Consider the following 17,495-nt stretch of genomic DNA (forward strand, 5'->3'; position numbering starts at 1 on the left):
ACTCAACGCGGTTGGAATTACCAACTTTCCATTCCATTCAATGACATCACGATCTATTGTAAATTCCTCGCTACGATTATTAAAACAAATTAACTCTGCATCATTTTTCGCATCAAACCCTATCCATCCTCACTCAATGTTTTTAATTACTTTATTTAGCAATCTATCTTTCCTTGTTTTTTTCTGGAGTTTAACTTGAAGAAGATTTATATCGAGCAAATTTATAGCTCAAATTTTTGATGCATGTTTCTGATCGTTATTTGACTCCATACTTGCTACTGGCAGTTTAGATAATGTATCAGCCATTATGTTTTCCTTTCCTGGACGATAAATCAAATCATATGCTGACATTTTCCGTGGCCAGCGCGTTATTCGACAAAGGCTAGTTATCTGTTTGCAATATAATCCTAAACCAGTGTAGGATGGGACGCATTCCAATATAATTGGTAAATTTGACGAATACGGAATTAAAGTTTTAATGTTGACAAAAGCTGCTCTATTTTATCAATACATCTTGTTCCCTGTCAGACCAAACCCAGGAACTTTTAATGCTTGTTAATTTATGCAGTGGATTGGCAATAACATGCAATATGGTAAAAATCTCTCTTGTTAATTCCCAAGTCCTAAAAAAGATCGCAATTGGTGTATATTCTTAGGATTTGGTATCCTTCGAATAGCATCTATTTTTTCTTTCACTGGGTGCATTCCATTTTATCTATTACAAATCCTGGAAAAGAAGCTGATTCTTTTAAAAAAACGTATTTTCGCCCATTTTGCCTTCATGCCAACCTTTTTTAATTTCATTAATTTCACATTGTTTAAATGTTCTACATCATTTTTTCCCGATATGATAATATTGTCCAGGTATATTCCTGTCATTTGGCAGTCCTGTAATAGATTATCTATATCGTTGGAAAATAGTCGGCCCACTAAAAATGCTGAAAGGCATACATTGATATCGAAAATAATCAATATGGGATGTAATAGTTTTAGGTATTCCTTTGAGCTCACTTTTATTGGTAGCTGCTAATAAGCATCTTTTAAATTATTGACAGTAAATTTCAACGCCCCTTCTAATTTGGCCAATAGGTCATCCACAGTTGGTATTATATGGTAATCATATAAGATAAATAGGTTAAATGTAACCTTAAAATCCGCATAAATCCTGAATTGTCCATTTGTTTTGCGCAAGTTTATGTCGTCATATTCAATCTCCTTGAATATTCCTGATTTAATCAATCTATCAAGTTCTATTTCAATTGGTTTTCGTAATGGAAAAGGTATTCTATAGACTCGGCCTTGCTGCCTCACTCAGATATATGCTAACTAACATATCATTCACTCTTCTATGTTTATCATCGAAAACACTGACAAATTCTGTCATCATGACATCAATTTGTTTATCAATTGCTATAACATCTTTACTTGTGATACTGCGTATGGTACCTTGTCGTGGAATTTTTTTTTAAATGCCAGTATCCATGGTAGTTCAAATATTGCCAGGGTTGCCCAGTGGGTTATGATGTATGCTTGGAAACAGAAGGTCTCAGGTTCAATCTGGTAAGGAACGTAAAGTTTTCAGGTTTATCTTCGATGACTGATGTGTAAAGACATATAATAAGATAAATTCCGGAGCTTAGAGATGACACCCTGGTCACCGACAGGCTTGGACAGCCAGGTTCTAAACTTATCCAATAAACAAAATGAAGGAAACGAATGAATATGAATATATAGGCTAGGGCGTTTCCTACAAGCGACGTGCAGGGTGTAGACCTCCATCCTGCGAAAAGTAAATTAAAGGTCAAAGCAAAGAAGACAAGGTTAGCAAGTTTGAATATTGGTACACTTAAAGGTAGACGAGAGAATTGGCATCAATGTTGAATAAGAGAAAAGTTGATAAAGCGTGCATACAAGAGACGAAATGGAAAGGTCAGAAGACTTTAATGATTGGAGATGGGTATAAATTGTACTATAATTGAACTGTTAGCAATAGGAACGGTGTCGGTATCATCCTCAGTCAAGATCTAACCTCCTCAGTAGTAGAAGTCAACAGGATCTCTAATAGACTAATGAAGATAAACCTCTGCATTGGTCAATCAATACTACACATACTTTCAGTATATGCTCCTCAAATTGGTTGCGAGGAAAAGGAGAAAAATGACTTTAGAGCTATCCTTGATGAAGCTGTAATGGAAATCCCTAAGGATGACCTAGTCATAATAGGTGGTGACTTAAATGCGCATGTGGGAAAAGCAAGAGATAGCTACAAAAGGCATCATGGTGGCTTTGGATATGATGGAAGAAATGATGAAGGAGAGCATGTACTAAAATTTGCGCAAGCCTTCGATATTGCCTTAACCAACACCTACTATAAGAAAAATGACAGTCATTTAATAACATATGAAAGTGGTACAAGGAAAACCCAGATAGATTACATGCTTATCTCGCGCAGAGATTAAAAGATGTAATAGACTGCAAAGTCACCCCAGGAAAAGATATTGCTGCTCAACACAAGCTACTAGTCATGGATTTACACATCACAAATAACTCTCAAAACAAGATAAAACTTGAACAATGCATCAAATGTTGTAGATTAAAATCAATGACAGATGCCTTTGCAATCAATGCAAACATTGAAACAAAAGATTCCTCACAAGTCAGTGAAAAAATGTTGACTTTCATCCAGATTAATAGACACTGCCAAATCGATATTAGGCTTGACAAGGGCAGGCAACAAATCATACGATGTACAAACCACTATAAAAGAGATGGTACAAATCAAAAAAACCAGATGACAAGACTAATTACAAAAAGTCCAAGATAATAGCTACAAAGGCGGTGGCTAGGGCCAAAGCTATGGCATACGATGACATGTATGAACTACATACCAAAGAAGGGCAAAATAAAATATACAGATTAGCCAAACAGCGAGAAAAGAATTCTAGGGATATAAACGGAGCTCCGAAAGTAATCAAAAATAAAGATGGGAAATTGATAATAAAGGAAAAAGAAATAATGAATAGATGGAAAGAATATTTTCAGGAGCTTTCAACTTTAATCCCCACATACTACACCTAGATGAACACTCCCTTTGTAAAACTCAAAACTTTGTACAACCAAAAACAGAACAAGAAGTAATCAGATGCCTCAGGCATATGAAAAAAACAAAGCTAGGGGTCCAGATGATATTCCAATAGAAAGCCTTAAAGACTAGGAAATGATGAAATACATTTCCTCACAAATCTGTACAATAAAATACTGGGAAAAGAAGAGATTCCTCGAAAATGAAGGCAGAGCTATCTAGTTCCTATCTTCAAAAATAAAGGGGATCCACACAATTGACAAAATTACAGGGGTATAAAACTAATGTCATACTGTTTTAAACTCTAAGAAAAATAAATAGAAAAAAGGTTAAGAAACATAATAGAAATAGGAGAGACTCAGTTTGGCTTTATACCTGGAATCAATGACTGATGCAATCTACGCAATTAGGCAAATGAGCGAAAAATACAGAAAAAAAGAACAAAAGGCTACACATGGTTTCCTCGATCTATGAAAAGGCCTTCAATAGGAACCAAAGAAAACCTATCTGGTTGGCGTTATGCCACAGCAAAGTTCCCGAAAAATATATAAGAATAATACAGGATATGTATATGGGCCATACAACAATGGTCCGTAGCACAACTGGTACTTCAACAGGCTCCACAATAGCCGAGGGAGTTCATCAAAAGTCGGCTCTCAGCCCACTTCTCTTCATAACAGTAATAGATGGATTATCACAGTTTATACCTCTCGTGGAATATGATATTTGCAGATGAAATTGTGATACTTGCCGTATCCAAGGATGAAATGAAAGAAAGATTAGTGAGTTGGATAAATATGCTAGAAAAGCACAGACTAAAAGTAAATAGAGAAAAGTCGCAGTATATGGTGATAGGAGAAGATGAAACAGAGAGCATTGATATAAATGAATGGCAGATATCGGCAATTAAAAGCTGCAAATATTTGGGCTCCACTATACAAACAATCGGCACGATAGAGAAAGAGATCAAGAGTAAAATTAATCAAGGGTGATTAAAGTGGAGATCTTTATCTGGAGTGCTTTTTGACAAAAGAATCCCACACAAATTGAAAGGAAAAATTTACAGTTCCATAGTACAATAGTTAGGAAACATGGCCATCCAAAGAATAAGACGAGAGAAGTCTACAAACTATAGAGATGAGAATGCTGAGGATAATTGCTGGAATATCAAGAAAGGATAAGGTGCGAAGTACAAGAATACTACGAAGTTTAAAGGTAGTGCCTATTAAGACTAAGATAATGGTGAACAGACTTAGGTGGTATGGGCACACAATGAGAAGGCCTATGAACTACATAGGAAATAAGGTTAAGAGTTTGGAAGTGATGGGCAAACGTAAAAGAGGTAAGCCAAAACTTCAAGGAGGCCATAAAGTTAGATCCAATATGAAGAAGTATAAATTAGATAAAAGTGATAGTATGAATAACATAAGGTGGAAAGAGATATTGATGGAGCTTACCACCAGAAGCGGTGAAAGCTAAAGAGAAAAAAAATCCATGGTAGTTCAAATAGTGATATGATATGAACGGGTAATCACAATCGGTAATGATCTGCATATATTCAAGTCGCACTCTTACAATAGTTCACCAAGGACGTCCAGTTGTTGATTGCCATAAACTGACAATGGTTTTGTTGGTCCAAGTTTTGGTCTGCCAATTTCATCCCAGTATTTTTGTCCAATTACCTATACCTGTGCGCCCGTATCATAATCAAATTCAATCGGTACTCCATTTATCCTAACGGATATCTTAGCACTATTTCTACCAATTTGAGATATGTTATTATTTGAATCTGATTATTTATTGTCATCTTGAATAACATGTAGCTTTTGGCAATTGTAACATTTCACCCTTGATTCAAACCATTGGAATGAGGTGTGAGTTCTTCCACACCGTGAACAGTCATTTCCAATTAATTAAAATTATAAATTTCTTTTTAAATTTATTATTATACGTTTCACTTTTACTTAAAGATCTCACTTGAGGAAGATAATATACTTCAAACGGATATCCTACATTGATGGAAACCAGAAGAAAGAAATTTGCCAAAACTATCAAGACTAGCAAGTAAAATATTGGCAATTCCTGCTACTAGTTATTATTTTGAATGAGTATTTAGCATTGATGGAAGGTTTTTGGAACAAAGAAGAACGTGTTTGAATCCAGAAAATGTCGATTAATTATTATTTTTGCATTATAATTGCTATATCAAATTTATATTTATATTTTTTTCATAAATATTTTATTTGATCAAATAAATTATCCATAATTTAAATTGAATATTTTTTTATGCTTAATATAGTATTTCCTAAATTATAAAATTTTTGAAGAGGTGTAAAGCTGAAATTTTTTTATTAGAGACTTAAAAAATTGAAATGTCCATAATTAAATTTTATAATAGCGGACTTGGGTTAAAAAAAATTTTTAAAGTGGGTAAGAAATTTTAGACTAATAGGCCGGCGGGTATATTTTTATACATTGGGCGGGCGGGCTTATGGTCCAAAAACCCGCCCAATGCAGACCTCTTTGATTTATTATTTTCTTACTGAAATTTATTATTAAAATTAATCATATATGTTAATCTCTATACTTTTAAAAAATTAATAAATAAGAATAATATTTATATTTTACTTGTGAAATTGTAAGATATTATGGTAAAAAAAATTCACTTAATATTCAAAAATAAAAGAAAAATTTATGGTTTTTTATTATTTGTTAATAGACAGATCTCTTTTTAATTGACATTTGTCAGAAAAAAATCAACCATAAACATCATAATAATATCAATTATTGAATTTTAAAAGAATATAATACAAATCATAAGTTATCCCTCAAAAATCAATATTAACCCCCTAAAAATTAATGTCTACCCTCAAAAAAAATATCTACCCCAAAAATCTATACTTAACTCCTAAAATGCCAATATATTTTGGGGACATTTGTCTCCTACCCACCTCGGCCATGTAGACACTGTCTACACCCAAATATAAAAAATGCCTAACCATTAATCAGCATCTATATGACAGGATTTTCACTGGATGCTTAGCCACCTCAAATTTCTACGCCTACCCACCTAAAAAAAATGGTTACATGTCAATCCCGCGAAAATTTTAGCGCGAAATGTATTATCGCGAATGCATTATCGCGAATGTCGATTACCGCGAAAAGATATTATAGCGAATGCATTACAGCGAATGCATTATCGCGAATATAATATAGCGATTGCATTACCGCGAATGCATTATAGCGAATATAATACAGCGAAAATATTATAGCGAATGTATTAGCGCGAATGTAATACCGCGAAAATGTTATCGCGAATGTATTATAGCGAATACATTACAGCGAATGAATTATCGCGAATGCATTATCGCGAATATATTACCGCGAATGCATCATAGCGAATGTATTATAGCGAATGAATTATCGCGAATACATTATAGCGAATGCATTATAGCGAATCCATTATAGCGAATGCATTATAGCGAATGAATTATCGCGAATGCATTATAGCGAATGCATTATAGCGAATGCATTATAGCGAATGCATTATAGCGAATGCATTATAGCGAATGCATTATAGCGAATGCATTATAGCGAATGCATTATAGCGAATGCATTATAGCGAATGCATTATAGCGAATGCATTATAGCGAATGCATTATAGCGAATGCATTATAGCGAATACCATATCGTGAATGGAGTTTCATGAAAGTTACAATTTTATATTTATCGACTTTTCGACTGACTTAGTTGAATCTGAAAATTAAGTTAAAATGGGGATTGGCTCTAAAAACATTTTTTTATTGAAATTAAGGCTAAGGCTTTTCTTTTTTTTGACTCAAAATATATAAAAAAGATTCTAAGTAATAAAATAGATTTCTCTTTTTCATCTAATCATTTTAAATATTAAACATCAAGTTTTTTCTTTTTAATTTATTGAAAACTTGTAGGGGAGAACAGGGTTATGGCAAACCCTAAAGGCAAACCTTAAGAAAATTATAAGTACTTTATCATTTTTAATAAAAAATATCTCATTTTGTTCAGCTCTATTAATTTTATGATATGTTTAAATTTCAAAAATACATCTCTAATAATTTTTTCAAAATATCATTTTTCCTGGAATTTTTTTTGGTAACCGAGTGAACCCTACCCGGGGACGAACAAGCCCTTGGTCGAGGCTATTATAAACTCTGCTTAATTTTCCATATATAAAAGTTATATATTTTTTTATTAGGATATATTTAATGATTTAAAACATAAAAGTGTTATATAAAATCATTTAAAACATTCACAATCTTTGCAAAATAAAAAAACAATAAAATTGCAAAGTGACATTGAAAGCAGTCTTGATTGTTATGCTTGATATAATTTATTTGTATACCAAACAATTATTTATCATATAATAACATTTTTCGATTTTTTTTCTTTTAGTTGGTCTCTCCTTGACTTTTTTTTCCATGTCAAATTTTTAAAAAATAGCAAAAAAAAAGGTTCTACCTAGCCCCATAAAAATAGCCCCAGTACCACCACTTTGATTAAGATCATATTTTGAAATATTTATATTATCAATTTTGTTCGGGTAAATTGTTATTCTATAAAATAGGATTTTTTCTTTTATATAAAATGATTTTTGTGTGGTAAAATTGTATATTAATCTTTATTTTTGAAAAATAGTAAAAGTGTAAAAAGTTACTTTTGAAGGTACGAATGATATAAAGCATTATAAAAATTCTTCAAGCGGTTTGATAGAAATAAAAATTATAGCCGCATATGCAATATATAAGTATATAGTTTTGGTAAAAAATTATCTCTTAGAGTTTAATACTCTAGAAAATAAAGCCACTCTCACTATAACCCTGGTTTCATTATAACACCGGTCTCCCCTAATTATGGGCATCAGAAATTTTTTAGCTTTAACTGATAACATAAAATACTATCACAAAGTTCTTTCCAAAATTGTCTTACTTTGTGGAATAAACAAAAAATGTCTACCAATATGGCAGGTAACATCAAGAAATCGGGTAGGTATCTTATAAATTCTAGTGAAATTCGTATTACGAATCTATGGTTTTGCTTGATAAAATCTTAGTTGAAAAACAAAAGGAGATTGATGAGTTATATGATAACCATGGGGTTAGCTTGGTAAACTGGATTAATATTTCACTTTTTCCTAGAGAATTCAGGAATTAAACTTGATTCCAATTTTTATTCTCATGTCAAAATTTCATCATTATCAGATCTTTGATAAAATACATAATTTAGAAAAATTATCGTATGTTTATATTGTTAGTGGTATTTAATAATGAGATTTGTTTAATAATGCCAAAATATTTTATGTTATAGTTTATGAATTTGAAGAAATCTTTAAAAATATATATGTCCTACTACATTTTTTTATCTTAATTTTCTAAAAGCCACTTTATAAAATTTAAAATATTTTGTTTTTATCTTATAGTTTATGAATTAAAGGAAATCTTTAAAAATATATATGTACGACTACATTTTTTTAATCTTAATTTTCTAAAAACCACTTTAAATTATATATTTTGAGAATATTAAGACAGGAGATTTCATAAAAAACGAATGACACGTTTCGGAGTTAATAAGATTTCAAAACGCGACGTTTTTTAGCCGCCCGGTAAATAATCAAAATTTTTGATCTCATTATCAACTTTCTTCCAATAGTAGGAATAGGGCTAGTAGTCGTTTTTGTCAATATCATCATAAGCTTTACAATTTATAATTGAATTTATTAAATACCATGAGATAGCCCAACAAACACTTAACTTAAGTTATACGTTAATAAATATTTTTAATATTTTATATTTTAAGATTGATTCTAGTAAAAGTTAATTTTTGCCCCAACAAGCCCCAAACCCCAGGCTTGTAGATTATATTGGTTTATTAAGTCTCCTATAGGATAATTGTTATTATCAATAATACAACATTTGTATATTGTGGCAATATAGTGAATTGATCTTTAATAATATATGAAGAGTTTTATAAATAAAATTAAATTCTATATATAAATTGAAACGCGAAAGTGAGATTTAAAAAAATTACTAATCAAAAATATTAAGGGCTGTAAACATTAATAAATTTTAATATAACGAGTTAGATTTCAGGCACTAGTCTAGATCCCAAGTTCAGTTAGGGTTCCTTTAAAAAAAATTAAATTATTATTTTAGAGTAATAAAATATAACAAAATATGAGTTAATAAACAAGTCATGTAATCTATTTATAAATTTTATTTCGTAGTATCATCAATTAACTTATATAAATCTTTAAAAAAATTGAAAAAGAATTATTGCACCTTTCATCTTTTTAAAGTAAGGTGCCAGAAGTAAATTATAGTTTGGTAATAACTTTATTTTTATCCAATTCCAAAAATGTCTAAAGATTTTAATAGAAAAATATTATTTCAGCCGCTGGGTTATTTTTGAAAGGATAGCTTTATCAACGCCAAAAAAAATTATACTTTTATTAATATTTAGCTATTTTTTACAGTACAGACAAAATTGAATTTAACATATTTCAATGTCATAATTAGTAATAAAATAAATAATATAAATGTCGTAAATTAATATACCTGTGTTCTTCGGTCTGCATTTTTTAGCTCTGATTATTTAAAGCCCTGCCCTAAATTTTCAAATTTCGTTATTTTGAATATTTTCTCTGTATTTTATAAATTGTTTTATACGGAATTTAAGATAAGTAAATAATATTAAAGCATAATTAAAATGTTTTTCACTATAATATTAAACGGCATAAAAATATGGATTTGTGGCCTTCTGTCTCTTTTAAAGTTGAAATTGTTTTAAACCGTATCATGAATAATAAACCAATTTGCACAGTGAGATTTAAAAATAATTAAATAGACAGAATATGAAATTAAAAAATCTTCTTTTCCCATTTCAGAAAGTCTCATAATCATTATGTTTAAAAATATTTATTGTAGGCATTCCCTTTCAGGCAGAATAATATGATTTGAAAATAACTTACAAAATATTAAATTTGAACTAAATTCACATATCATCTCTATTGAAACCACCAAAATATATAATTAAATATATTTTTTATCTTAAGATTTATATTTGAAACTGGAGTTGGCATTTATTATTTTTAAATTTAACAATGTTTAAATTTAAAAAGATAAGATTTTATGTTTTAAAGCTATAAAATTAATAATTTTGACGATTACAAAAGATTTAATAAGATAGAGGTCTCAATCCAATGTTCCCCTTCATCTAATCTTATTTAAAAAATTTTAAAAATTATCAACATATTTTTTTAGCGCTGGAAAGGGTTAATCAAATCAGTAACTAGGGGCTAGTAGAATTAGGTCGAATTAATTATATTATGCTTAAAAATATGATATAATAAGTATTCATTGGCTATTATAGCTTTAAATTCTATTTTTTCCCCTTTAACTTTTACCTTTTCTGGTGGTTGATAATCAAAAGAATTAGAAAAAAAATTAAAAAATTCATTAAAACTTAAACATTTTTTTAAATAAAATATCACATTTTGAAATTTTTTATGAATTATTTATATACAAATGGTGTATTATTGATAATAACAATTATCCTATAGGAGACTTAATAAACCAATATAATCTACAAGCCTGGGATTTGGGGCTTGTTGGGGCAAAAATTAACTTTTACTAGAATCAATCTTAAAATATAAAATATTAAAATATTTATTAATAGGGTCTTTTGTAAAAAACGACTTAATCTAATCGTTAAAAAAATTGAGTATACCAAATTCCACATATTTCTTAATAAAATACGAATTTCATAAATAACAAGTGACGTGTTTTAGAGGTAAATAATTTTAAAACGCTACTTTAAATAAATATAGACAATTAAGCTGGTTCTCTGGTTTTTTGGAACTTAATAAATGGGTTATATATAATTTTGTCAAATATAAATCACTATTGCATTGTGATAATGTTAGTTGTAATGCATTCGCGATAATGCATTCGCTGTAATGTATTCGCTCTAATACATTCGCTATGATACATTCGCGATAATACATTCGCTGTAATGCATTCGCTATAATGTTTTCGCGGTAATGCATTCGCTATAATGCATTCGCGCTAATATATTCGCTATAATACATTCGCTATGATGCATTCCCGATAATGCATTCGCGGTATTACATTCGCTGTAATGCATTCGCTATAATATTTTTGCGGTAATGCATTCGCTATAATGCATTCGCGCTAATATATTCGCTATGATACATTCGCTATAATGCATTCGCGGTAATGCATTCGCTATAATATCTTTTCGCGGTAATCGACATTCGCTATAATACATTCGCTATGATGAATTCGCTATAATGCATTCGCGGTATTACATTCGCTGTAATGCATTCGCTATAATGTTTTCGCGGTAATGCATTTGCTATAATGCATTCGCGCTAATATATTCGCTATAATACATTCGCTATAATACATTCGCTATAATACATTCGCTATGATATTCCCGATGATGCATTCGCGGTATTACATTCGCTGTAATGCATTCGCTATAATATTTTCGCGGTAATGCATTCGCTATAATGCATTCGCGCTAATATATTCGCTATGATACATTCGCTATAATGCATTCGCGGTAATGCATTCGCTATAATATCTTTTCGCGGTAATCGACATTCGCGATAATTCATTTCGCGGTAAAAGTTTCGCGGTATTGACGTGCGAAAAAAAATTCGTCGTCTACGGTGACTATTATTCCCACATTATTAATCACACCTTTTTAATTAAAACGGAATTTTAAAAAGAATAACTTCAATTATTTTAGCTCAACTACCAAATATCAAAATATTGATTTTTAATTCACTATTTTATACCACAAAATTCGCAGAAAGAATTTATTGATTTCTTATTAAAGGATAAAATAAATTCAAGTTTTTATATTTATTTTTTTTTATTGGTTATATTTTTATATAGATAATCGGATTTACAAGAGTTCTCGGAAAATACACCAGATATTGTTAACAATCTTGGCAGTAAATTATTTTTATTAGATATTTATATATTTTTATCAACAGAAATGAGAAAATCTTTGTGGATTTTAAACAAAGTATGTAAATTAAATGCAATTGAGAAAATTGGAAATAGTATATTAGTTTGCAGTGATGATATACTAGTTAAAACAACAATCGATATGATATGCGATGCCTAGAAAATAACGATGTAGATATCGATATCCTGAAAACCCATTTTACACTGAATGCTTGGAAAAAACTTCAAAATTTATATAAAATATACTAACAAAACCATGGCCATGCCAAGAATCTCATATATTATTAAATGATGATTTATCAGTCATGCGGGATATGTGTCTTAATTGGTACCATTTATCGTTGTGAAAATATTTCTAAAAAAAACCTCGAAAAAAAATTTGGTTTGTATTATATATCGTTAACTGTATTTACACAATGTGATTGATTTTGGTTATTTTAAATCGAAATGTTGAAATTATTTAATGTTTTAACCCTTCAATACTCTGGTGGGGTATATGAAATCCCAGGCCTGCTAGAAATGATATTACATAAAAACGGTTAAATATTTAAGATTTGGATTCTTCAGTAGCTTCACATCAAATATATCTTAGAATCTATATTCCAAATTTCATATATTTTGGTTCAGTAGTTTTTAAGATATAAGCATTTTGTGACTGATTGGGGTTTGTGAGACCCCACCAGAGTAAATTTGTAATTTTTTAAGAATTTTTTTTTAATTATAAATATATACTACTATATTATAAAATTTATTAAAACAAAATTTAAATATCTTATATTTTGAATGAGATATATGAAAAAGAAGAGGAAAAGATTTTCTCTGGTGGAGTTATTTTAGTATTTTTTTTCACCAGCTGACTCATTTCTCAAATTATATTTATCATTTATAGATTTTTGCAGATTCTGAAACTAAATATATAATTATTTAAGATGTAATATCATTTTATTTTATGTGATGACAATATAATTAATAGTGAGGATGAAGATTTTATATATGATAGCGATCATAATACACAATCTAAATTAGATGAAGAAGAAATGTTAGTTGAAGACAATAAACTTAATATTATTTAGGTAAATATGAAATCATTTATCAGAGTATATTTCTCTTAAAATTAACTAAAAAAAAATAAGTTTACTAAATGGAAAAAGGATCTTCCCAATCAAAGAATAAGAACTCATCAACAAAATTTAGTTATTCATCTGCCAGGAGTAAAAGAATAAGGGAAGAAGCTGACACTCCAGAAAAATGTTTTAACTTGTTCATAACACAAAAATGATCGAAGAGATTATTTATCATACCAATGAAAAATTAAAATTATATGTAAAAACTATACTGAATAATATGAAAGTGTGCTACTAGAGAGGGTGATGTAACACAATTCAAGACATTATTGGAAAATCTTTATTTAGCTGGAATTTTTAAATCTAACCATCAAAATAAAAAAAACAAAATTTTTTTTTTCAAATATGTAAAATAAATTTATGTTTAGAACACACATTAATGTTTTATGTATTAAATGTAACATATTTCAATGTTCTAAATTTTTTTTATGTTTGAATGTATTAGTGTAATTTTTTTTTATATTGAAGAATAAAGATCCATATTATGAATTATCATGATTATATGATAGCTAATTTAATTTTTTAATTTAATATTTGAAATTTAAAAAAAGTAAGCTTTTTTAGAAAATTTTGGCACAAATTATAATTATCCTCATCATCTTTAATCTAAGCTTAAAAAATAAAAATAAATAAATATTTTATCAAGTCTAAAGTTAGTTCTATCTTATATCCAAATATTAAATAAAAATAATATATAACTGGAGATATACATTTGATATTGGGATCTATTAAACCCCATCCGAGTACTAACGTCATTTTTTTCACCGGAGTATTGAAGGGTTAAATTTTTGTTTTTTAAATATTCGAAATAAAAATGGCTGTTAGACATGGTTTTCAAATTATTAATAAAATATATGGTATTCTTAATATAGAAATATATTTTATATTTACCTCCATAAATTCCATTAGCACCATAGATGAGGTTATAAGTTTGTATTTTTCTATTTACCCCAATAAATTCTAGTAGCACCATAGATGAGGTTATAAAGTTTATATTTTTATATTTACCCTTATAAATTTTATTGGCACCATAGATGAGGTTATAAGTTTATATTTTTCTATTCACCCTTATATCTATTTGTGCCATAGGTGAGGATATAAAATTTATATTTTTCTATTTACACCCATAAATTCTATAGGCGTAGCCAGGGGAAAAGGGGGGGGCAAGAGGAAATTCCCCTCCCCCCTTCAGAAATTTATCAGTTTTTGTGAATATCATTTTAAGCTAATAAAAAATATCTCCCTTAGTCCTCCCCCTACTCCCTGATCCCAAAAAATGTATGCATATATCTTAAACAATAATTTGAAAGAAAGAATGTAAAAGTTGATATTTTTCTATAAGGCTATTCATCATAATTTATAAAATTTTTGGAAAAAAGCATTTATATATAAAAAAAGTGAACCAAAAATATTTTTAAGAAATAGAATATAAGCCAAAGATAAGTCTTAAGACAAAAGTGAAATGTATTATAATTATTAATAGTAATATAATATATCAAATATAATTTTTTTATAAAGTGAGTAATTTTAATTTATTTATCTTAATAAAAGTATAATATAATTATAAAACTATCGATAAAATTAAATCATAAATAAAGCACAATACAAACAGTGGAATATTATATGTCGTAGATTTACAGTATATCTAATTTTATCAATTATCATATGACAATCAAGTAATTCTTACTAATATAGCGAATTATATATACTACAGAAATCCATAAAATATTGATAAGGACATCAGAAAATATCTTTTAAAGACATTGTGGGATAAATAATATGAAGATTAATTTTTAATATCATTTTTTAATAAAATAAATAGATGGCGTTAAATGATTGAATGCAAATTGTTGCTAATCAAGAGCATTAATTAGTAAAATTTGTTAAAATATTAACAGTAATATATTCTCTAACTGTCAAAAATGTCTGTAAAAGTGGAATTTTACCTAGTAACTAATTCTATATAATAGAGGAATATTAACTATATGTCTACTTGCTTTTTATAAATAATTTTCTTATACTTGTTTGGGATAAATTATTACCATGCTTTTATATTAATGTATAAGTTATTTATTATATTTTATATGAACTAATAAAAAATAAAAATATATTTCATATTTGTTCCAGGCTATTTTATTTTATTAAAATTAACCTCCTATCTTGTAAAAATATTTTATGACTATATATAGACTAAGGTAACCCGGCCCTGAAAAGAATGATAAACATAGGATGGAAAATCTTATGAAATTGGGAAATAGGGATTTCAGGATTTCTATCTGCAAAATTTGTCGAAAGATCCCTCGACAAATATTTAGTTAATTTTCTATTTACCTCCATAAATTCTTTTAGCACCATAGGTAAAGTTCTAGTTTATATTTTTCTATTACCTCCATAAATTTTATTAGCACCATAAAGTTATAAGTTTATATTTTTCTATTTATTCCCATAAATTCTATTTTCAAGGGGTACGTAGAATTTTTATATTTACCCCATTTTTTTTTTGGGGGGGGGGGGCATACTTACACCCTTTAATATTATGAACCTGATAAGATAATAAAAAACCTGAATCGTCAGGAATTTGGAATAACCATGATTAAATTACAAATGACCATCTAGCTTTAACATCCAAACTTAAATTATATCTTTAAAGCATTCAATTTAAATAAATTTTGCAGAAACCCCAAAAGTAATTTTAAAGCCAAATACAATTTAGAAATCTTGACTTTTAGGCATCCTTTCCCAATTATATAGAAAATTTAATACATTACAATTTTCATAGATAGATTAAATGTTAAGCCACTCAATAATATTAAAATTTGTCGTCTTCAATCTTAAAAGTAGAGGTAATACTTTCTATTTTGCATAAAATAGATGCTTAGCTTCAGATATATTCTTAATAATATAACAATTTGTTTTTTGTGCCTATTATAAATAAATATGTAATATTTAATAAAGTGTCTTAGTTATTTTATTAAATTTTCTTAAGAGCCAATTTTAAATGTTTTTTATATTATTCATTATATTTATTATAATTAAAGAAATAAAATACTTATGAATTTACTATTTTAATGAATTGTGCTAGTTGGATGATATTAACTATTTAACCCTAACAATTAGCAACCCTATCCCAGTTATGGAGATAAAACATTATTACTTTTATTAGAATATCTTATTCCCTTGTATATTCTTTATCACTTGTTATTTATTTTTGACAATTAGTTTCATTTTATAATATAGTTTTTATTATTCTGTGTTCGTAATTGTATTTACTCATTTTATCATCTTTTAAAATATTATTTACAAAATCATTACCTATATTTAAAAATGAATTGAATTCATTATATTATTAAATTATATATAACAATTTTTCTTGTATTTTAAATTGATATAAAATGATGTATTTTTTGTAAGTAAATGCTAAAACCTATATAGAAGGGTATATAATACACAAATTAATATCTGAAAAATGTAACATGTTATACCTGTATCAAAACAACACTCTGGTATTATAACAACAAACAACTACTTTTTATGTATCTATGTTTTTTTTTACTTACTTCAATAATTCTTTTCTCTTGAAACACGAAAATCGATAATTGTATTTCTTTATTTTTCTTTCCTTAAAATATGAAATCGTACATAAAAATAATAATAATTTCTTTTTTTTTCGCGCTTATATATTTATTTTTTTTACAAAATCATCCCGTTTATTTATTATTTTATTTATCAAAGTCAATCAACTTTTTTTTAATATTTATTTATTCAACTCCTTATTATTCGTATACTTTGCCATTATCTTTTTAGTGCTAGGCCTAATAGCTTGCTCCCTTAACACGCCCCTTCAGAAAAGACGATCCTCCGCCTCCTCCTCCCAGAGGTTGCCCCACTCCGAATCCTCTACCATGACATCCAACCAGCCTCTAAGCTCATAAACATCGTCCAGAACTGCCACTAGCTCCCTCCATTCCTCGGTTCCCATCACTCCTTGATTAGTTCCTTTACGCTCGGCAGCCGCGATACCCTCTCCCCTCGTTATATCGTTTCCCGCCGTCATATCGTTTGTGCCCTCACTCTCGACTGTTAAATCAACTATGGGCCATTTGATCCACGCTAGCTGTTCTTGGACGATGTTCAAGCTGCTCCTCTTCTTCATCTATCGGAATTTCTGCGACGGGCCTCGATTCACCGCTTCCCTCTTCTTCATCTCACCTCGTTCTCGGAATTTCTGTGACGGGCCTCGATTCATCGCTTCTTACT

General features: G+C 28.8%; 1 protein-coding gene across 1 annotated transcript; it reads left to right on the forward strand.

Annotated features, from left to right (window-relative positions):
* The first annotated feature begins 2,069 nt into the window (after positions 1–2,069).
* On the forward strand, positions 2,070–3,214 carry LOC135926841 (uncharacterized). The gene is made up of 4 exons (XM_065462772.1): positions 2,070–2,321; positions 2,408–2,656; positions 2,767–2,873; positions 3,127–3,214. Exons 1-4 carry the CDS (start codon positions 2,070–2,072, stop codon positions 3,212–3,214), a joined length of 696 nt encoding a protein of 231 aa, XP_065318844.1.
* Positions 3,215–17,495: the final 14,281 nt, after the last annotated feature.

The sequence above is a fragment of the Gordionus sp. m RMFG-2023 genome, chromosome 3, assembly GCF_954871325.1.
Source record: "Gordionus sp. m RMFG-2023 chromosome 3, tfGorSpeb1-WG-v2, whole genome shotgun sequence".
In the NCBI taxonomy this organism is placed as follows: Eukaryota; Metazoa; Nematomorpha; class Gordioida; order Chordodea; family Parachordodidae; genus Gordionus; species Gordionus sp. m RMFG-2023.

Coding starts and splice junctions, on each gene's coding strand:
- LOC135926841 (XM_065462772.1), top strand. CDS start 2,070: ATGAAGATAAACCTCTGCATTGGTCAATCAATACTACACATACTTTCA. Junction 2,322..2,407: donor GAAATGATGAAGGAGAGCAT/GTACTAAAATTT, acceptor AACATATGAAAG/TGGTACAAGGAAAACCCAGA. Junction 2,874..3,126: donor GCTATGGCATACGATGACAT/GTATGAACTACA, acceptor AACCAAAAACAG/AACAAGAAGTAATCAGATGC.